This window comes from Podarcis melisellensis (genome assembly GCF_964234715.1).
Source record: "Podarcis melisellensis genome assembly, chromosome: 12".
NCBI lineage: Eukaryota > Metazoa > Chordata > Lepidosauria > Squamata > Lacertidae > Podarcis > Podarcis melisellensis.
Window position 1 is genome coordinate 40,467,393 of NC_138544.1, and position 24,102 is coordinate 40,491,494.

Consider the following 24,102-nt stretch of genomic DNA (forward strand, 5'->3'; position numbering starts at 1 on the left):
CCTTCGAAGAAAATATTTTTGAGAGTGAAAAGAAGCAGCTGTTTTGTTTTTCAGAATCGAAACTTTCGCTGCACTTGTATATTTAGCAGTACTGAATAATACCACTCCAAAAGCCGGGCAATGAATTGTTGAGGAAGAACATTGTTGCAAAAACAGGTTGCTTCTACTGAAAATACAGGGGCTTCAAAAGTTTTCTATTAGTACTTGTTGGCTAATATAAACATGCAAGTTCTGTCTTCCTAATCTGCCTGAAATATGGTTAGAATTTAGGTGAATTATCACATCTAATCAAATACATGTAAAAAGCAGCTGAGCAGTCAGGGCTGGTGTCAGACTCTCTCTCTCTCTCTCTCTCTCTCTCTCTCTCTCTCTCTCTCTCTGTGTGTGTGTGTGTGTGTGTGTGTCTTGGACTCAGTGACCCTCACCACCCCAACCAAGGTATGGCCAAGTCATGCATGTTCTACCCAAATTATAGATCAAGAAAACAAATACATTTCATAGATCCACGAACCAAGGGATTGCATATTGGAAAATTTAAAATGGTGGCTGGCAATGAGAGCTAAGCTTGGCTCTCATTCAAAACCAGCACTGCGCTCTGGGTTGGTCTGGCAAGGTGTCCTTCATCCAAGTCCTTGGATTCTTGAAAAGTGCACAGATTCTGGCATTAGACCTATGAGTAGCACCCAATCCTATGAATTGCTGCGCTAAACATGAACTGTGTCGCTTGCAATAAGATTTGAAGTGGGGAGCCACAGTGCAAGAACACACTATTGATTAGAATACAATCAGGTGGGGGGGCAGAACTATGATCAATAAAGAGCTTATGGCTCTTTTTGAGATGCTTGTAGAGATGCCAGTGAGGTTCTCCTCAGTCTGCAGAGGACCAGTGGGGTGTGTGGGTGGCTGGGAGCTTCCTCCCTCTGCAGCTTATGCCCTTGCAGTTTTTTATGTTCCCCCTAATAGTTCAACATTGGTCCATTATACTGAATGGGGGTATATAAGAATCTGAGAGCTGGGCCATTATTCTGTGGCTTGGCTTGGGGAAATGATCTGAGATCTTCAACATTTTGAGGAAAGATCTCACATCATTTCCAAGTTAATCTGAAGTGAGCTTGGAAGAGTCACCCATTACTAATTGCTTGGGCCTCCACAGAGGACCTAGAAGCCCTGGGGCTTGTTAGTCTGTTGGTCTGGATCCATTTAAATGAAGCTTCTTGAAAACTTTTGGCCCTCTGGTAGCTAATAAAAAAAGAAGTACACCAACAACTTCAACTTATATTCAGCTGTGTTGACGTAGCTGTAACTTAACAAAGTCTGCCTCTAATTATACATGGCAGTCATCTGACCACAGATAAACAGATATTACACAAACCTTTGGAGGGAATAATATTTGGCTACTATAACTTTTGGAATAATTTACTCCACATCCTGACCTTAAAACACCAAAAATGATTCATAACGTTTTTGGGATCTGAGCATAAATATTTTTACTGAACAAAGAGATTGGCCTCCCTGACCTCCATGGGGTTTACACTACGTGCGAGACTCACGAAGAATAATTCTTTGTTTAGGGGCATCGTAGTACATTGGTGAAAGATGGTGGCTGGAGGATTTGGGCTTCAGCCTAGCAAATATCAATAGTGTGTCTCCCACTGGCCTTCATGGGCTCCCGCCCAAAAAACTGCAAAGCAAACAGAACAGAATGTCACAAGAGTGATGGCTTTCACTCCTTTCAGAAGGAAACTCTCTGTATCATAACAACCCTCATGTAACTATAAATTACTCAGCTATCTCCCGAGAATGGAGCCCAGACTGAAGCCTATGTTAATGATCAAAACCCAAGCAAATGCACCTTGCTGTGCTTTAATTACAAAATCTATGTATTTTAAGCAGAAACTTATTTACTCTGCTGGCAGATATTTATACAGTGAGAAAAAAATAGCACATATTTCTTGCACTATTGGATGATATAATCTAAACTAAGGTTTCTCCTCACACTAGGCAAATGTTGTTTTGAAGCAGACTGGCACAGGCAGTTGCCAGCTGCCTCATAATTGGAAGCTGGCCAGTGTTAATTTGTATACATTGGTTCACAAATGGCATATACTTCCAGGAAGGTAAAGCAAGTTTTGCCTAATAGCCCTGGAGACCTCAGGATTGGCAATCAATACACACAAGAAGCTGGAAATGGCAGTGCAATGTCAGCATGGCGACAGTCTGACTACTACTGGAGTCACCAAGCACGATGAACCTGAAGAGTCTCACAGATCACAATTTGCACATTCAAGGAAAGGGTGGGTTGATGTCAATCTTGTATGTTCTCTATTTTTCTTTCTCTGTGTGTAATACTAAGATCCCTATGGTCCCCAAATGTGTTTTAAATTTCTAAACCAAGGGCGAATATTAGGATCTTGTAACTGTTAATCCATTGGTGTTAAGTGATCTTGAGTGTATGCACTCTTGCTTAAGAATGTAGGCACCTTTCCGTATTGGGATCAATTCTCCACAATATTCATAACTTTTAAAACATGCATTCTTCTCCCATCCTCCCCACCCCCCCTTTTTCTAAAACTATCAAACACCTCAAGCCTTTTCATCATATGGAAGATGTTCCACTCCTTTGTCACTTCCATGAAGAGCAAAGAATGTCCTCTAGAGTCTAGATGACTCCAGAATCAGAGGTCTAATCCCAATGGATCTTTCCAATGGGAAAACTTTCTCCATTGCCAACCTGGGCACCAGTTTCAGCTAACAAAGCGGTGGAACTTATCCAACAGTTTAATTCAGGAGAGGCCCCTAAAGTCGATTGCATCCCAGTCTAACTCAAGAAACACTGGTGGACCCCTCTGCTAGCAGCTAAATTAGTATTTACTGTACTGTCTGTAAGCTGACTCAACATCACTTCTACAGTGGCACCACAGGCTAGGAATTTATTAAACAAATAAACACCAGTTTTCAACATTCTGTTCTCTTGTCCCTGAGGAATGGCTTAAATTTAAAATGAAATTAATGGAGAAAGAGGTTTATATACTATAAATACACCTATTGATTGGCTACCTTGTTTAAACATTTAAATAATATAGGAACCAATTAAAATAAGTGTAACTACAGGCACGTAGCATGCTGAGGTTTTATATGGAGGGTCAGTCCAAACCTTTTTGCATATGCAGGAAACCATCATTGAACACTCACTCTGCCAACACCTTTACCATTCTCACCTGTCCCTGAAAATCCACACCCACACGCTGCTCACCAACTGCTTAGCATGCCTGGAGCTACTGACCTCCAGTTGTGGTCATTCATTCTTTCACTTTACAAGAGACGGAGACCAATACTTTCAATATATATGCATCACAGAGATAAGTAAGTGCTGAAAATTTCCCCTCTCAGTCTCTCCCCTGGGCCTCCTTTACAGAGTCTAGCGCAAGCCCCACCCATTTCAATGAAGAGAGCACAGGAAGAGTCCCCACAGATATAAAATCACCCCAAATTCTAAGCAAAGACTGCTTTGGTTTTTCCAGCTAAACTTCTCCCATACTTGCACAAGTTGCAGCAAAGGGTCAGTCTAGCTCCAGTGTCCTTCCAGCCCAAATCCAGTGTTCAGTCGTATGCAACTAACTGGACTGACTTGCAGACAAGTTGCATTTTCAGATTTTTCAAAAAAGATGCAAAATTATTCAAGCAAAACAAGAGTTTTGCACAACCAGCAAATGTTTTGCATAATATGCAAATTCAGCTGCCCAGTTTTGGAAAAATGGAATAGAACAACAACACCCCCTAAACATGTACAGCCCCGGTCAAGGTATTGCAAGGCATCCAAACTGTAAACTAGGTTTGTGGCAGGAATTCTCAAGTTCAGGCCTTTGGGTGTCACAGGAATTTTTGTATTGACAATAATAAACAAGAAATTAAAAGCACAGGAACTGTAAAATTAAGGGTGCTTGAGGGATTTGATCTTTGTGAATTCATAGATGAGTTGCCCTGATCCACACCTCTCAGACTAATCTGTAGATCTGAAGTCATTTAGAGATATTATATTTCCCAAATGTTTGGACATACTTCTTGGCACAAAAACTGTACCAAGACAAAATTTAAAAATTCATGTTTTGAGGAGGGGGGCACGCTTAGAAATGTGGATGATGAGAGAAAATACGTTTAAAAATACATATTTAAATGCATTTCTTGTGCAGGTTTTAAAAAGGTTTTTGTAGTTTCAATAGGATGGAAACAGGACAGCAAACACACAAGCAACATGGGCTAGATAGAAATAGAGAGAGTAAAATATTCCTTCAGCGTTTTATCAGAACTAATATGCAGTCTAGCCCAAAATGCCATTCGCTTTTGGAAGTAATTAGTAAAAGAATTATTTTGCACACTTGATCCTTAAATTTCAAAAATAAAATAAAATTAAAAAATACCATGAGGAAGAAGCTACTCCCAGCCAAACTTTGACCATAAACACTCAGACTTCCACTTTTCTTTATATTTCCAAATAAAATCTAAGATGACAACTGAGCTGGGGAATTCTTTTTACAACAAGGATGAAATATCCACTAAAATATTTAGAACAGAAAAAATTATCTGCTTAACTTTAGAGAGGCCACTGTGGTTCAGACATAAAGTGAAGGAGGATCATCCCACACACTGAACAAATACAACACTGGAAACTTAATAGGGCAAACATTTAAGAATTACTACCACATATTTCACTCCCTCTCAGCTTAAATCAAGATTGCTTAAGCAAGTGAAATCTATCCAGGGTCTACTCGGAATTGTGTATCTTTTTCCTCTATTTTCTTCCTTTTGCTTTTTATTTAACTCCATTTTGCTTCCGTGTTTTGCATATCAATAGCTATTCAGTACCTCAGACAAGGAAACATGAAAGGAACACAGAGGAGAGAATATCTACATAATTATCTTATGGAGGTGACAACACTTTGTTATATCATTCAAGAACAGGATCCAAGGGGAGGAACAACTCTAGAAAAACAAGCGTTCTTGTCTGGTTGACTGGCATTCAGAATGTCAGTCCCTATTGCCCACAGTAACAATTTGTAGTCTGTTTGGCAGAGCGAGGAATCTCACTGCAGTCTCCGTGGTTTAAAGCAAATGTATCTACAGCAGCTTGGATCCCAGTTTTAAAAATGTTCCATGTTATTTTAGTCCAAGGCAAGCCTTTTAAAATTAAAAGAAAATGTTGCCTTTAATTAAAGATTAAGCAGTGAAAGTTCTTTTTAAAGGAACGCGCTTTTTTCACAAAGTAGAACAGTGAAAAGAAAGTAGCTGGATTTTAAAATCTGCTGCTCTCTCCACAGAAAGGCTACCCTCTCTCTCCGGCCCTCCCTCTCCCTCTCTGAATGCTTTAAAGCAAAAATATGTGAAAATCATTCATTTGTGGAACAATATTTCGGATGCTTTTGCCATTGCCGTTGTGGATATTTGGCACAACCAGACTTTTTCCAGAATTTTAGCAGCAAGGCTGGAATGAGAAGGTGGGGCAGAGATACACATTACGCTCCGCTAAACGCAAGCCCCTTGCCGGAAAATTTACTCCGTTTTGCTGGAATCAAATGATTCTCCGTCAGGTATGTGCAACGTAGCACATTTCACCACTGAGCAAAACGAAAATATGGGGCTTTCTCCAGAGCCCCACTTTGGCAAGGTGCTGAGGTGCTACAGCAGGAGAAGTAGCTGCTCTCGAGAAGATTTTCAGCAACAATGGGCCATCTGAAAATCATTACTGCACAGCAGTGGATTTTTCCACATGTTCATATGCTGGACAAGCAGGTTGCCCTTGAAGTATTGTTCCCTGGGGGGAGAAGGAAAACCCAGAGAAAAGTACTCTAATGTCAGATCACTGTTTAGCTAGAGCCAGACAAAAATATGGGCCAAACGATCTTTGGGCCATGCTGCTGGCAAAACTATAGGGTGAAGGGAACAGAGAATGCTAATGGAGAAGAGAAAGGAATGAGGTCTGTGATGAAGGCAGGAATGGCAGATAGGAGGGGGTTTGTTTAATGCCGAAGAGAGAAGTAAATATAGAACTCTCTTGTCTTTCATTACTTCTCACAGTAAAGACATCTATGTTCATAATGCCAAAGGACTTAGAAAAAAATTACTCTTTCTCCCTTCATACAATCTCTTGCCTCTGTTTTTGATACAGCTGTTTAAAAAAGAAACTGTTGGGGTGACAGAAAATTAGGTTCAAAAGGGAGAAAGATAACACATGTATGGAATTTGCTGTGCAAGTTTGCATTACTTGGGCTCAAAGAAGGTAAATAAATTGTCAGAAATGTGTAGGGTTATTTGTATTTATTCAAGGGAAAATATTTTTTAAATGAGTTAAACTAAAAACATTTTGTTTCTATTGGAAAGGCAAAACAGAAAATGTGTATCTACAATTCTGAAATAAAACATAAAAGCAGTATACATTTGCACTCCGGACATATTTCAGAAGCATGGGATTAATGTCAGTGATGCCAATCATACTGTTATTATCATTACTGATGTTGTTATAAGTAACAAATACATATTTTCACAAATTGAATTCTTGTGCTTCTGTCTATAACTGCATGGGCATAGGATCAGACTATATGATCCTTGAGTTTCCTTCCAACTCTACAATTCTAAGATTTATGACATTTTGTGTATCGGGGGACTCTGATATGGTGTTTTCTTTTTTCTTGGCTTCCGTAAAAACCTGCAGTTCATATTTTTACACTGAAGTGATGTCACTGAAAGAAAAATGGAACTATTCCTAAAAGGTTTGACATGTGCTTATTGTAGCACAACAAGATCACAGAACAGATTGTGCTCTTTTGAATTTGTATAAGCAAGACAGATTAAAAACCCTCCCGTTATGTCTAAGCAAGCAAGGATGTTCACACCAAGACTTGGATAAAGCTCACATTTTTATAGAATGTCTAATTTTGCACATAATTTACACAAATGAATTTTCCACACTACAAACTCCAAGCCTTCCAGTTGTATAAATCTATGAGTTACAGCACATAACATCTAGTTATGTGATATGAAGTTATCATACCTTTCCACTTAATACTGGAGCACAGCCCTTTATACTATAGAGACCATCGCATTTTCTATATTGCCTGGCACCTCCTGATATGGACCCAAAATATTACTGCAATCTGCTACAACAGAACCTAGATCACTGGACAATCAGAAAGAGACAAGGTTATCTATCATTCAAAATGAAGAGAATAGTGGTGTTAAAAAGCACACAGAGAACATCTGAACCACCAAATTATTATCAATTCCCCTTAACCACATACACAGAGTCCTCTAAACATAGCAGCATCTGAGCACAGATTTTAATGTGGGGTCACAGGAGCATAGGGAATGTACAGAATATAGAATACTACTGCTAGTGCAATATAGGTCACCTCCACACCATAAATTTAAAGCACACTGCTTTCCCCAAAGAATCTTGGGAACTGTAGTTTTCTCCCTCATAGAGCTACAATTCCCAGGGCCTTAGCAAACTACAGCTCCCAAGATTCCTTGGGAGAAGCCATGTGCTTTAAATGTATGGTGCGGATGTGACCTATGGTCACCACAAAAAAGACAATTTGCTTCTCCAGAGACAAATGATGAAGTACCAGTCTCACTCTTCTTATAACCTACCAGTTGGCCCAGATGCCAGTGTCTTACAGCAAAACAGCAGCATCTAAACTGTATTCCTTCCTGGAAACCTTTGGCTGTCAGGTAATCCTCAGTGAGAAGATCAATTGGGGGGGGGAGCATTGCTATTTAAATTAGAAATGGTTAGTGAATGTCTTCATCCATATCTAAACAATGAAGACTACTAAGGATCAAAAGTCCTGCTCCTAAAAATATTACCATTACAATGAAAGATTTGAAAGAAAGAATTCTTTTACACTTTGCTGGGAAATATGAGAGCCTCTTCAATTAAGGACTAAAAACAATCATTGTATTGAATTTAGAGGGAAAGCGTTAAAAAAAAAAATATTGCAGGCATTTGGCACTTCCCCCTAGAAAGTTGAATATATAATGTGGATATCCAAAATGGTTACCAGTCAGCTAGCTTCCTAGTTATATGGAGGGTTTGTCCTGTTTCATCATTATTTGGAGAATAACTGTAAAAGCTGAGTAACTATTCATAAAACCTGTGCTACCTTTTAATAACAGATTAACTGACTGCTGCAAAAATTATCATCACAAATAACTGACATCAAATGGTTCTTTTTACCACCTATTTTTTTGGGGAAAGCTTTTGGCGAGGTTGTTAGATTTCTTTGGGCTGCTCTGACTCAGGCCAACTCTGTTTTCAAAATATTGCTATTAATTTTATCACTGCTGGAAATGAGGTTCTCTATTGCGGATTGGTGTCAGTTGTCATTATGTTCTGTTTATTGTGTTTCATTATTATAATCTGCATCTTCTTGTATTCACTGTCAACAGCTTTATGTATTTATAAAGAAAAGTGGGATATAAGTTTATATGAAAAGACCTCAAAAAGTACATCTGTGCAAGGAGTTTGTATATTTATTTAAAAGCATTTCCAAAATGCTTAATACAGTATTTAAAATCTCTTAGCATTTACAAAATGAAAACAATCCAAAAACACCCCCCCCAAAAAAAAATCCCACAAGCAAAATACCTTTATGGATGCCTTTGGAAGGAAGGGTGAGATATGCATTTAATTAATTAATTAAGTAAGCAAGTAAGTAAATACAGAGACAATAAAGAGAGAAGAAGCAACCACGGTGTCCAATCTTACAGGTCATGAAAAACCTGAACAAAAAGACATAAGATGTCTGAAGCAACTGGCGGATGATGCTTCATATGGTGTTCCATAGTGAGGGCAATATCAGAAAATACCCATGAAGAGATCACCAGGCTGTGACATTCTGTAGTGTCAGGTGCCACAACTAATTTTCTCTCCACACCACTTTCAAGGGGAGCCCAACACAGAGTATATTACAGTAGTCTAATCATGAGTTTACCAATGGATGAATCATGGTGGCCAAGTTTTCCCTGTTCAGGAAAGAGTCTACTTGGCATATCAACCTAAGTCAAAGAGGTTACCTGGCTTGCCAGTGACACAGATGCATCTAGGAGCAGCCCCCCACCCAAACTATGTAACTGTGTGATACCAATCCAAATTAACCAGAGCTGGGAGCTGCTCAGCCACAGAGTCTTTGTCTTACCAGGATTCTGTCTTTGTCTGTTTGCCCTCCTGCAGCCCAACAATGCACCCAGGTGCTGATTAAGTACAATCACAGATCTCCAGATTCAGATGTAAGAAATACTGTTCAGTGTCATCAGAATACTGATGATAACATGCATCAAATCTCCTAGTGGCATTGAAGAGCACTGGAGACAAAATAGCACTCTGTCTGTGGCACCCAACTGCCTGAGGGAAGATGCATAACCCCCCAGTGCTATCCTCTGAACCCAACTTTGTAAGCAGGTGCCACCATCTCCCAACTCACAGAGCTGGTCCGAGATGGTAGTGTGGTCAACAGTAAAATGACTGAGAGATCAAGTTAGACCAATAGGATCAAACTCATCCTTTCTCCCAAAAAAGGTAATCCACCTGGGCAACCAAGACAGATTCTGCCCCAAGCCCAGGCCTACACCATCAGTATCACGGATACCCTTTTAAACACTATCAAAAAAATGGGTATTTGTGACCAGAGACATTACCGCCTGCTACAAACCACCAGGCACCAACACCTCATGCAGATACATGTCAACCACTCCCTGAACCATCTGGCTACACCAGGCTAGCTACGCCACCCATGGTGGTCAAGAAGCAACAGAACATATTGCGCTGAAACCACTACCAGTACGTTTCCGAGCTCAATTCAAAGTGTTGGTGCTGACCTTTAAAGCCCTAAAGTCCTGTATACCTGAAGGAGCATCTCCACCCCCATTGTTCAACCCAGACACTTAGATCCAGCGCCAAGGGCCTTCTGGTGGTTCCCTCATTGCGAGGTTACAGGGAACCAGACAGAGGGCCTTCTTGGTAGTGGCGCCCACCCTGTGGAACGTCCTCCCATCAGATGCCAAGGAAATAAGCAGCTATCTTATTTTTAAAAGATATCTGAAGGCAGCCTTGTTTAGGGAAGTTTTTAATATTTAATGCTGTGTTGTTTTTAACACTTGATTGGGAGCCACCCAGAGTGGCTGGGGAAACTCAGCCAGATGGGCAGGGTATAAATAAATTATTATTATTATTATTATTAGCACCTTATCCACATTCTCAGACCTCACTGGAACCCAGCTGGTGTGCTTGCACTTATGGAAGGACTGTTGACCCCAGTGGAGGTGTCCATTAACAGATGAGGAGGGAAAGTGATTTTTGCTATTTCTGCCATCCCAAAAATAAGTCCTATAGAGCTGGGGGACCCTCCGAAACAAAGTGGAAGGTAGAATTTGGGGGGGGGGAGTTGTAGAAGGAATAAAACAGCTTCCCGCTTTTGTTAGCTGACACCTACGCTGGATCAAGAATTCTTCCATGACTGCAAGAATACGCATTGGACTCCTTCCACCCAATATTATGCACACTTGTTTGGGAGTCTGAACATACCCTTTTGGAGCACAAGGGGTTGGTGGTGGTAATTCTGTTTTACTCATCTCCTTTCAAGACAAATCTGTTGAAAGGTTTCACAGAACTGGTGAAGTATTGCCAATTAGAACATAAAACTGAAGGTGGCTGGGATAAAAAGACCCGCAGCTTTATGGTGTGTTAAAATCAGTGAGATTTTATTTTCTTTTTGCTTCACTGGAATGCAGATCCTACCCTAAGTGCTCCTCGGAAGATCCACTGATACATGCTAAAGAAATTCTGGTTTCACTCAGTCAAGCGCTTCCATCATGGAGTCTCTCTGCTCTTGCAATTATGGCCAAATGGCCAGTTTCAGCAGAATACGTAAATCAGTTCTTAAAATCATGGTGGGTAAAACACAAAACCTCAGATCTATAAAGGGACACAGGATTTGCTCAAACATGAGAATATACTGGTTCATCAACTCTGGCATTGCATGAAACAGTCTATGAAGCCACAAAGAACCTAACTCAGACAGGTAAGTTAGGAAACTGTTATTAGGAGTGAAGAGTATTAGCTTATAAGAACATTTTTGACCCTTTTCAAAATCCACTTGGAAAAGGTACTCTTAGGGGAAGCCCTCTTGTAATTCACTTTAACCATCAGTCACAATCATTTAAAATGGAATGAGACACAATGGTTATTAGAAAGAAACTGCAGAAGTCCAGAGATACCAAAACGTTTGCAAAACAAAATGCTGTTTATTTCCAAATGCACCCGATTCAATTTATTTTAACAAATGATACCACCAGTAGCCTGGAAGCCCAAACAGCTTCTCTGCCTGTGAAGGGACAAAGCCAACAGTCATGTAGCCTCACTTCCAGCAGCTGATCAGAACTGGCCCTTGTTGCCACTGGGGAAGAGGTGAGGTATCTGGACTCAATCCCAACTGTTTGGTTGAACAGTGGGAAGGGCCACAGTGCATCTATTTGCACGAAGAAAGTCTTATGTCCAATCCCTGGCATCATATCCAGGTAGGACACTGGAACACAGGTGAGAGCTTTATTAGAAAGGAGGGGACACACAGGCACTGTCTAGTATTTTTAAAGAGCAAATCTGGTAATCTGATAATTTGGTAGCAGAAATCACAACTAAAGGTGAGGGGCTGCGATGAAATGGGAAATGGCCCACGTAGACAACAGCTACAATCCGACTAAAACCAGAATAAGGGGAAATGTAACCGGTTGAAAAACGCTGCACTTTTAGAATGTAAAAAGCTTTTAAAACCCCCCATTTTATACCAGGTCTGCCGGGGAAGCTATTATTTCTTTTTCAGGTACGTCTACTCTCTGCAAATTGCCTCCAGTTTTATTTCCCCCTTCAAAGAGCAAGAGATTTGCAAGTGCATTAATGCACAGACAGATATCACTGAGAGGTACCTGCTTAAATCCATTCAGCACAGATGGGAGAATAAGTCCGGTGCTTTGCCAAGTTTCAACCCAGACTGAATTTTTACAGCTGGATTATAAAAGCTTGGCTATGTATATTTAAAAAAATGGGTTTTGTGGAAATACTGATACAACCTTTAAACGCAGTGGTACGAACAGCACCATGATAGCCTAATTTTACACAAGGGGCATGGGCTGATCAGACAGAGGCGCAGGCAGAATTTAACAAATTGCTAGTCGCCATTGTCTTATTTACATCAAGCAGTAGCAATAGACTGGAACCTACAAAAATACCTCCCAGGTATAAGGTTTCAAGTCAGACATTTTTCCAGAAAGAAATGAAGTCTTTATGGGCTCTCCTTTCCCTTCATATTACGGCCAAGAACTACAGTCTCCCCAAATCTAACTCCCCCTCCACGCTACTGTAGAATTAACATTTTGGGCTTTCCGTTAATCATACTCTTGCTTCCTCATGAGTATGTATGCGTGTCACTTCCATTCAACTGAGCACTAAAGCTTTACTTCAAACACAGGGTGGGTGGCAAATGGTCGGGTGACAACATTCTCCTGCAAGAAAAAAAACCCTGTTAAAAGAGAGAGCTCTGCTCCTGAAAATTATATTTTAGCCATATGCACAGGCTTTAGTGTACTAAAATGTACACACACACACACACACACACACCTGTCCGGAGGTCACAAGGAGGAACTGGAACGCTCAAACCAAGCACAGCAGAAGGTAGATGATCAACACAAAGCACTAATTGAAAAATAGCTTAATCGTTTTCAACATTTAAGCTTTGGGCATGCAATATTAGAAACCAAATAGTCTTTCAGAAAGGATTTAATGTGTGCAATTTCAAGGGCAGTTCTTCAAAGTGAAGACACGACCCCTTCCTGCATATACTTAGGGTCAAACTGTGCATGACCCTGAACATGTTAACTACATCAGTATTTTTAAAAACTTTCACTGCAGGTGTAGGGGCCTCCATTTTGGGGGGAACTTCAGCAGACAGGGAGAGGACCACACGCTGCAGTCAGTTCCAATGAAAATCTGGGAGGCGCACAAGCTATTAAACATTTCTCAAAACCGATGTGGTTTCTAGTGGTGCACTTAGCATCTCATGTTGTTTGCCCATCATGCTGCTGCTAGACACTTTACATAGAAGCCAAAACAAAACAGTATTCACCACAGTAAATACAATGCAAAATGAAGCGGATTCCCCATGCACTCAATAGCCATATACTTTGGGAGCATATACTTGGGAGGCCCATAGGGACGCAGGTGGCACTGTGGGTTAAACCACAGAGCCTAGGACTTGCTGATCAGAAGGTCGGGATGAGCTCCTGTTGCTTGGTCTCTGCTCCTGCCAACCTAGCAGTTCGAAAGCACGTCAAAGTGCAAGTAGATAAATAGGTACCGCTCCGGCGGGAAGGTAAACGGTGTTTTCGTGCACTGCTCTGGTTCGCCAGAAGCGGCTTAGTCATGCTGGCCACATGACCTGGAAGCTGTACGCTGGCTCCCTCGGCCAAAAAAGCGACATGAGTGCTGCAACCCCAGAGTCAGCCACAACTGGACCTAATGGTCAGAGGTCCGTTTACCTTTTTTTACTTGGGAGGCCCAGCCAATGGCAGCTTGCACATCTCCCCTTCACACCTCATGTGCAAAGATTCCACAGAATGTGGCTTTCTCCATCTTCTGTATTTTCTCTTCAATTAGAATCGTGGCGCTTTCTTCGCACACATACATTTTCCTACACATCCATGCACAGCCAGGGTGAATAATGCTGTACATAATTACTCCAGTGCTCATAAGCAGGCATTGGCTGCCCATACATTACCAGGCCAAGTTCAAGCCTTTCTTCTTCATTTACAAAGCCTGTAACAACTTGGGTCCAGGATACCTTGAGCCCAATCCCTTATATTCCTGCTCTATCACTACCGTCTTCAGGGGAGCGCTGCCCCATGACTTGGATGCAGAGTATCTACCAGGAGCCATTCGTTTGTTAATGTGGGCCCGATTTTATGGTGCTTCCTTTCAGTTGAGGTCAAACTGGGCCCCTCACAACGGAACTTATTATTTTATTCCAGCAGGTGTTTTGATTGAACTCTGATTTTACAGTTTAAACTCATTTTTAGCCTTATTGGGTCACCGCTTAATGACAACTGTGATTAAGTGGTATGCAAATTGTTGGAATAAATTGCAGCTTCAACTCATAGCAAGGTCTGCAAGAGGTAGCCACTTCCACTGAGCAAGCAGGTTTCATATACTGCCCCCTGAGTCGCTCAGTTCCAATTTACTTTCATAGGGAGGTAGCCAAGTAGCTGCTCACCAGGCTTTTAAATTGTCCTCCCCATGGGACTATGAAATTAGTGGCATCTGCTTGTAACAAAACTGAACTGGATTGCACCAAAGCCCCCCCACCACCACCACCACTAAGCTAAGAGGAAACTTTTCAAAATTTTGCAAGCTAGGTGAGTGTGAGTGTAATGTCAGTAAGAAATACGATATGCAGCCCATATATATCCAGTGGGACATGAATTAACTATTTTAACCCACCTGGCCTTAAAGAAGATTTAAAATTAAATCAGCAAATTTATTGTTTCTTCAGGGTCTCGTTTTCTTTTCCAGATTTCACACTCTTTAAATATGCTATCTTTAAAATGGTGGCTTTCTTACAAAATTTGTTTGGCCACAATCCTAAATGGGAACCAGGTGCTGGAAGAGTTTCACGGAGGCCAGAATAGCTCCATAGGACTACAGGAGTCTTCTTTTTTTTAATATCGCCCAGATCCTTACACACCTTAACTGAATGGAGATTAGAAAGCTTCTTGGCGCCAGTACAGGAAGAGTGAAGTCATGACTAAGCCCCATTGGAGCAAGTGTGTTGGGCCAACTAGGAGGGGATGGAGACAGATTTGTGGACTCACCCCAGTCACACAGCAAGGAATGTCGAACCCTTCCCTGCCCTGTAGCTTCACTTCTCTGTTGTAGGCATCTAGGCTATTTATCCTTAGCCAAATGTTGATGTCAGAAGTGGGCTCAACTAAAAGAAAGGCACTTCTGCAGACAGGTGAACCTGGATTTTTAACAAGGTGCTGCCATCAGGGGGAGGAAAAATGGCTTTGGGGTCCCTCCTTTCACTTGCCACTTTTTTGCTGCATCATCATCCTGTACAAAACCTCCCGTAGTGCAACAACTGCAGCAAGAATACTATTAGCCCAATGATGGAAGCAAGAAGAACAATCAACAAAAGAAGTCTGGCAGGTGAAACTGATGGACTATGCCGAGTTGGCAAAATTAACTGGGAAAATTCGGAACCAGCAAGACCAGACTTTCCTGAAAGATGGGAAGAAATTTATGATATATTTGAAAGACAATTGCAATCGACTGACGTCGCTTGTAGGGTTGTAGGAAGTTTTGTAAGGAGGACTATATGAATTATTGCAAAAAAGGACTAAGGAGGAGTTTATTTAGTGTTTGGATTTTATAGCAATAACTATTAAAATAAAATGCAAAATCAGAAAGAATGTTAGAAAACCATTAGTCGAGGTTGACGGACGTCCTAGGCTGTGATAGCCAAAGGTTTGTTATATTGTATAAGATGGGATGCTCCCACAGTGCTGCATTGCTGCATAGGGTCCCCTCTATCTATTTCCCTATGCTCAAGAGCATCCTGAAAGTTGGGAGATGAGATCCTCTGATACTTTCTGTCCCTAGGGGTGAGTAAGGAAGACAGTGGTGTGTGTGTGTTCAGTGATAGGCTGCAAAAGTTTAACGTCACAGGATTATAAAAGCTGAGAGGGGGCTTTTCTGAAAAAATACTTACCATTGCCAAGTCTGAGCATGTATGTGGGGTTGTGAGAAGCAATTCAGCAGCTAAAAACTAGCAAAATTATCTTCTACGTTAAGCAGGAAGAAAGAATGTATCACTAGACCAAGGAGCAGGCAGGATGGGGTAAAATTGTACAACCTGTTCTAGCTTAACTCCGGGTGACAATGCCGACTTGTTCTTAGATGCACCCCGACAATTATTTTAAGTGCTACCTTTTTGGTTCAAAAGATTTGGAGAAGAAACAGCAAAGGAAGTGAATAATATGAAAACAATATAATGTGGTAGCTGCTCACCTTGAGACTTAATCGCAGTTCTGGGGTAACAGGAAACCATGGTTTCCTGCTAAAACAGGGATGGGGATAATCTAGCCTTCCAGATGTTGCAGAATACAATTCTTTGCTGGCTGAGGCTGTAGTTGTTGAAGTTTGACAACATTTGGGAGGGGGAGCACAAGTTTCCCTCCTGTGCCAAAATTTAGGCTTTTTTTATAAAAAAATGTAGTATTCGTTATCATGTTAATGTAGATCTATACTCTATATTATGAAGTCTAGATATATCATTGTGTCCATTGAACCTATATGTTTTTTATTTCTTGTGAACTCTTCAGGGCATAATTTAGGATGGATCTGAAAATGATCCTAGAGTGTTGTCTGAAGGCAGAAGAGGCTCCCATTGGGTCCAGTGCCTGGGTGGCAGGCTGCCTAAGAGCCACATGTACATCTCCTTGGACTGCACAGTGGAAGAAAGGCAGAATTATAAGTGCAAGATAAAAATAAAATAAATAAGATGACTAATAAGCAGCTGCAAGCCTCTGGCTGCTGCTTTCCCCCATCCACACACCAGGAGGAAGAGATTAAAAGCATCTGCTTCTTGTTTCAAACCAACCACACTTCCCTGTGATGTTGAAACCCTTTACTTTAAATGATAACTTTCACCACACAAAAAAAGACACCTCCGTTTGATTCTGTAATAATTGTTTAAACAATCCACAATTCCAAGCTCCAGCATCACAGGGAACTGTGGTTAGTTTAAAACCAGAAGCAGATGCTTCTCATCCCACCCACCCCCCCAAAGCAGGGAAGGAAAAGGAGAGAGGAGCGTGTATTCACGTAGCACGAAGCCAATGTTATCTGTTATCTCCGAACCCAGGCATCAGTGATAGGGCAAGAGAGAAATGCAAATAAGACAAGTGCATTTCAACACTACCTTGGATGCACGGTCAGAATACTTTTTATAAAGGGAGGAGTCACACATGCATGTATCATCTTTTATATTGGCAAGGAGCAGGTTATATTACCAAGGATAGTAGATTCCTATCCATTCCAAAATGGATAAATCTGATTAATGTCATAAATGGTTTAGCTGACTCTATAGTTGCATTTTTAAAAAATAAAAATAAAAAATCAATAGAAACTACTTGGTTGTCACTTGCCCTAGAAGCCACCATCAGTATCATTAAGTAGTATCAAAATACAACCTGTTTTCAGGGCCTGTAATATTCATCTTACAGCGGCAATTAAAGCTAAGAGCTTAAAAAACAAGAATGCTTTAAAATGCCTTTTAGCCAACGTCGTCGTCTTCTTCTTTTTTTTACAAATATCCCATAAATATTACACGTCCTTTACATATCAGTAATTTGAATTGATGCTTTATTTGATATTCTCATTTTCCTGCTGCATGAGTCTGGTTTTGCACTTTGTAGGGGTGGGCATTTGACGACAAGGCCCCTTTCCTTTAGAGAAATCTACAACACATTTCACAAAAATGCAGTTCAGATGTTCAGGAGTGGCTTGAGGGTTTTGGGGTTGTTGTTTTTCGCAAGCCCCTGAATGGTCCTGGAAACAAGAGCAGCACTTATTGCCCTTTTAAAAACCAAACCAAAATAAAATAAAATACATGTTATGTTTTGTAAAAGTTAACTGGAAACAACAACAAAATTTGGCAAGGCAGACAAGACAGTATACCTATGAATCTGGCCTCTTCTGAACAGTCTTTCAGTTAAGATGTAGAGCACTCTGACTTTTCAGAAGAACCACTGGGAATTGTGGTGCTGCATCTATTGCTACAGAACATATTAAAGGTCAAGCGCCATAAATAGAGGGGCAAAAAGGGAAGTCAATAAGAAAGTGAGGAGAGATCCAAAACCCACAAATTCCCCTCAATGTAAACACCTAAAATAAGCAATAGTCTTCAAAAACAGCCTTTTCAAGATCTCCCCATCTAAATTGCTTCATTTTTAATTGCTCTGGCTTCCCGACCAACACAAATGCAAATAAAATCAACGACAGCCCCATCTTTTCAGTTCTCCTTTGTTCTGTTGTCCACTGCTCTTAATTTCTCAATACGATCTGGAGCTGCTGCTTTCAAATGAGCTCTGGACTGAAGTTCTTAAGAGTTCAATTTCTGTTAAGACGAAGCCTGTGTATACACTACATCTTTGAAGCACATTATTTTCCTCAAAGAATTCTGGGCACTATAGTGTACACTCCTGACAGAATTAATAATTCACAGCAACCCTTAACAAACTACAGTGCCCAAAATTCTTTGAAGGAAATAATGTGCTTTAAAGAGGCAATGTATACCATCAGGCCCTAGAGCTCAATTCAGCTCAGACGTGCTGTAGCTACTCGGTGGCAATGCACTCTGTGCTTTCACAGAGGCATTCACAGCTATTCTTACTTGCTATGTTCCAGGAATAAGCTCTGGTATCAACACCAAGTGCTGGCCCTGAGATCCAACACCAATCAAACCCAAATACAATGCATTTTCCATAGTTACCACAATCTGGGTAACGCAACTCATACATTCCAGTGAGGCAAAAGCCACAATCTTCCCACTCAACACTACTTGAAACTTCTGAGTTTATCTTTTACATGTACCAACCAGCTTTCAAGCAAACAATCCATCTTGGTTGTTATAATCACAGATCCTCCGTTAAATTGCAATCAAACACAATTTTTATCGCGTACAGGCCAGCAAAAGTCTACAGTGGTACCTCGGGTTAAGAACTTAATTCATTCTGGAGGTCCGTTCTTAACCTGAAACTGTTCTTAACCTGAGGTACCACTTTAGCTAATGGGGCCTCCCACGTGTGATTTCTGTTCTCATTCTGGGGTAAAGTTGTTAACCCGAGGTACTATTTCTGGGTTAGCGGAGTCTGTAACCTGAAGCGTCTGTAACCTGAAGCATCTGTAACCCGAGGTACCACTGTATTTGGGAAAGCAGCATAGCAAAGAAGCAAAACAGTGCTGGCCGCCCAGCCCTACTCCTTGCCCAATGAAGCCTTGCTCACTGGGGTTGCGTGGCTCCAGTGGCAGCTTCCAGTGAGATGCCATGCGACTGCAGTGGCAGCAGGGGCAGGTGGGATGCCCGCAGGGGCACTGCCCCATAGGATTCCACTGCCAGCGGCGGCTGGTTTGCTCTGCCTCATGGGCAGAATAGCCCTGGGATGCCACATTACATGCTGACAACTACACTAAATTGAGATGTTGGGTAGTAGTGTGGTTGGTTCAGAAGCTTTAATCGTCTGGTTCTTAGCAAGCAGTGCTGATGCACAGAATTTTGCCACTTTGATTTGCGCACAGACATTAGGATGAGTAGAGAGCGTGCTACAACTCTATATTCACACTGTTTGGTGAGCTGTCAGATGGAGATGGCATAACCCTCTTAAGAGAACTGAGTTCAGAAGCTGGCTGTGCCGAACGTTGATTGGCTGGCCCCAGTGGCAATCACTCCGAACAATACAGTCTCATTGCAACAATTATACTTGGGTTAAGATGAATGGCCGGAGAACAGTGGGGAGTCTCGTGTAACAGCAAAGTTTAACATACATATATATATACATACACACACACACACACACACACACACTTGGTATGGATGCTAATAATTGTGATTTAAGATAGCTTGCACAAACCAACATTCCAAACTAACACTGCAGGATGTAATTAACGTGGCAGAAACTGACTTGGAATACTAGACAGTTTACGTTATCACCAACACCTCTCTCTTTCTTTCTTTCTTTCTTTCTTTCTTTCTTTCTTTCTTTCTTTCTTTCTTTCTTTCTTTCTTTCTTTCTTTCTTTCTTTCTTTCTTTCTTTCTTTGGTTTCTATTGAACCATTTTGCACAGGCCACAGGAGAGGTTTGCAATAGAAACAAACAGACAACAAAATCCAGAAAAACGCACACAATCCATTTAGATCTTACAACAAGGAGCCACAAAGTGGCAATTAGGTCTCTCCTCCTCCAAATGCCCCCTGGAAAATAGGCTTTGTTAATGGCCGCTAACTATTTTGCTTTTTACATAATTGCCACTGTCTGTTCTTTTTGCATTTCATTTCCTTCTGACCTCACTCCCCCGCCCATCCCGTTAAATGCCTGCCAGTTTAGGATTGCATTTCATACATCTGATGACGTGGGCTTCAGGCCACTCAAGCTTATGCCATAATAAATGTGTCAGGCTTTAAAAAGGTGCCACAAGACCTTTTTTTGCTGCAACAGGCTTATATGGCTCCCCCTCTGGAAAATGTTTTTGGTTCTGTAATCCAAACTGTATGTATGGAAAGAGGTCAAAATAGCCACACGCTGTTAAGTTCCACTAGGGTTTTTATACGCAGACGTTTCAGAAGACCTCAGAAAATGATAATACATTGTTGACGATTTAAAAAGAGAGAGAGAAAAAAAGAAAGATGCAAGTTATCTTCATGGCATTTACGGAACAGACTGATCCAAGATGGCCAAGATGTTTATAAAAGATAGTAGTAAAATAAATTCTGGAATATAATATATTTTAGAAGTAGATGCAAGGGCTCAATACAACACCACGCCATGTATAAAATATATTTTGTTCTTTCAGTTTTAGTATGTGCGGGGTGGGGTGGGGAAACCCACTAGAATTGTTTGCAGCTATGAACAGGCTATGAATCTACCTCTTTGTTGCTTTGCGCTTTGAATAAAAAAAGTGTTGCAGTGAAAGGTAAGTGTGACTGCATGCTAAATAGGAGAGGTTCTGTACACATAAAAACAGGGAGATTAGAGCGATCGTGTAACAATTTGTAGCTTGTTTTTCCAAATGCTCAGCCCGTTAATGCTGCAGCAGTTATCGTACAGCTGCCGCAGCCTATTAAAAGAGCCTTTTTTCCCCACTCAAAGCTAAAAAGCTGGCAGGCAAGAGACAGAGTCCAGTAACAATTTGATTACTCAAGATTATGCCCGTTTTTAAAATTCCAGTTGTGTAAGTATAGAAAACCAGAAGTTTACTTGTCTTAAGTTACCGTGTGCTCATTTGAACAACACTCATTTTAAAACTAAAATTTGGCAGGCGATTATCACATAATGTAGACCAAATGCACTTGGAATGTTGAAAAATAGCTTTTGAAAAACCAAGAGATTTCACTTGGAAAACACTAACTATGCAACCACAGCTCCTACTCTACGCAAAATGTTTTAGAGCACTATGTTATACTGCACCCAGCCAACCCCCTCAACTCAAGGTGTGATCATTTACTCTTCAAGTGGAAGACCTGCTGAAGTTCTGGAAATCTTGAGGATTAAACCAAACAGAACGTGCATGTCTGAAATCCAGCCAAGCAATCTTCAGAATCCCTACAAAAAGCCTTGAACAGCCTTCCCCAAACTGTTGCTCTCCAAATGTTGTGGGACGTTGGCTCCAACCACCATGGCCAGTGGTCAGGGATGATGACTATACAGTCGTACCTTGATTGTCAAACACCTTGTGACTCAAACGTTTTGGCTCTTGAACGCCACAAACCTGGCTTCCGACTGAGTGCAGGAAGCTCCTGCAGCCAATCGGAAGCCGTGCCTTGGTTTTCGAACATTTTCAGAAGTCGTACAGACTTCCGGAATGGATTCCGTTTGAGAACCACATTATGACTGTATTAATCCAAGCATACCATATATGTGATAAGATCAAACAAAGGATGCCCTGAACTGATCCAGTTTTAGAAAGTTTCAGTTATCTGTAGTTTACCAACCCATTCCCCACAGGTCTTCAAGAATGAGGCACTTCTATCTTCCATGGCTGGAATGATTAATACCCCAGCTAAGTTCCTAACTGGTAACTGCTGTCAATCTGTATATGGACTTATCTGACGATAAGTGTGCAGGAATATTTCAAGATCTGCGGTACCCATTTCAGTACTGGTGGCCTAAACTCAGATATCTTCCGCCAGCACCTACTTTTGGTCACACAAACTCTTTTGTGCCTTTCTTGAAGGAAAAAACAGTACAGCAAGTGTATGTACACATGCTTGGATACACGAATTAAGACGACTGTATTTCATAATCTAGTACCAATGAGCTTTGTCCTCATGCTGGAACTTTTGACTGGTTTTCACAGTTTATCATAGGAACATTTGGGAGGCTAACCAAGTCATTCACTCTCATCCGAAAACATCCATCTGCAAAAATACCCAGGAAAAACCACAATGACCTACCTCACTAGGTTACTGATGAGATGGCTGCATTTTCATGGTACTTGCCATAATTAAAAGTGCCATGAATTATAAACACTCTGAGAAGACAAATTAGCACCACCAGGAGCCATAACATTTGTTTCCAGGTTGAATGAATGAACAAAACACGACAGCTTTGGAAATTATACCCTACCTGTCCGATAGACAAAGTTGCCTTCAGTCTCGGAGGATGATGGAGACACCAGTTCCTCTTCAAATTCATTGGAGCTAAACGAACCCGAATGATTCCTTTGCCTTGTTTTTTCCATCATGGCTGCATTTGTGGCCATGACATGCCTCAACGAGTCATTCAGGTAGCGGTTCAACAAGCTGTTTTTGTATTTGGGGGGCGATACATAATCCTCATTGGCACTTCCTTCTGGTCTAACTCCAGATTTAATTACTGAGCTTTCAGTCTTAATCACGGTGTGATGAACGGGCGTGTTGTATCCCCCTTCATTCATATGGCTTCTGGGAGGGTTTTCGCCATCTGAAGAGAGAAGACCCATCAGAGAACACCATTACCTATGTCTCTTTAAAAAATTTTTTTTTTAAATTCATAATTCATCTTTTAGAGGATAAGTGAGATCAGACTAGATTATAAGAAGGGCCGTTTTGAAAATCCATTAAGATGCCACCAGTCACTTCCTCTGCCTCATCTAAAACCAGTTTCAGATTATTTCTTCAAACTAGAAGAAGGGGTAGGGTATTTCCTGAGCACTCTTGATCTTCAATAAGAATTACATGGAGTGATTTCTGATCAGCATATGTTTTATATACTGAACAGGTCATGAAATTAAATGGTGTGGTGCACCATTTGAGAATCGCTGAAATCAAATTGTTGATGGACATCTATTGATGACATGCAGGAGTGTTGCTGGTGTTTTGTCAGAGTGATCACCACCATTATTTTAGGGAGTAATGTAGTACAAGAGCCTAGATCAGGCATAGGCAAACTCGCCCTCCAGATGTTTTGAGACTACAATTCCCATCATCCCTGAACACTGGTCCTGTTAGCTAGGGATGATGGGAGTTGTAGTCCCAAAACAACTGGAGGGCCGAATTTGCCTATGCCTGGCCTAGATGGACCTGACTTTTTGGGGTGTCTGCGGTAGCAAAGATAGCCCTAGAAATTGCAGCCCAATCTGACAAAGGATAATTTCCACCTTGAAAAAGAAAACGCAGGGGCTACCTAAAATTCATTCTGAGGAAGTGGAGGCAGAAGGCAAAAGAATTCCTTGAACTGCCATCATCTGGCCAAAATGGAGACAAAATGGACCAAGGCTCTGATGCCTAGTGGGTGCTTCCACAGAAGTCCTACAGCCATCAGCTGCCTGGATAGCCAGTCATAAAAACATTGTAAAATAAAATAAAAAGTACAGAAAGTAGGGATCACCTAAGCCCTATGGCTTCCAGGATTTCATCTTCCTCAAAGCCAGAATAGATGCTTCTTAAATTTTAGCATGCACACGTGTTGCAGCTTGCAAGAGCACCAGCTCCTTGAGAATTGTCAGCCACTTTCAATTTTACTGGCTTTGCTTGGACATCTACAAAAATATATATTGAAAACAAACCTTCTGAACATGAATCATCGCTGCTTACACTAAGTCTTTCAGCATTTCCTTGAACATACTTGTTGTACAGCTTGATTCGCAAAGCCCAGCTGAGGTCTGGTTGCCGGACAGTATTTTTAAGGCGACGTCTTGCATTGGCAAACCAGTTTGACACCTAAATAAAAGACAAAATGCATTAGTTTTCTCCCTCCTTCAAGAGAGAACTGAAGAGTTTTCTCACTGGTGTGTGTTTTATGACA

General features: G+C 41.1%; 1 protein-coding gene across 1 annotated transcript in view; it reads right to left on the minus strand.

Annotated features, from left to right (window-relative positions):
- ODAD2 (outer dynein arm docking complex subunit 2) overlaps positions 1-24,102 on the minus strand; it is a 154,546-nt gene that overhangs the window by 16,435 nt on the left and 114,009 nt on the right. The window contains exons 25-26 of the mRNA XM_081930928.1: positions 23,864-24,017; positions 22,444-22,779 (exon numbers count right to left, since the gene is read on the minus strand). Of these exons, the coding sequence (XP_081787054.1) occupies positions 22,444-22,779; positions 23,864-24,017 (490 nt within the window). The remainder of the gene's footprint in view (positions 1-22,443; positions 22,780-23,863; positions 24,018-24,102) is intronic.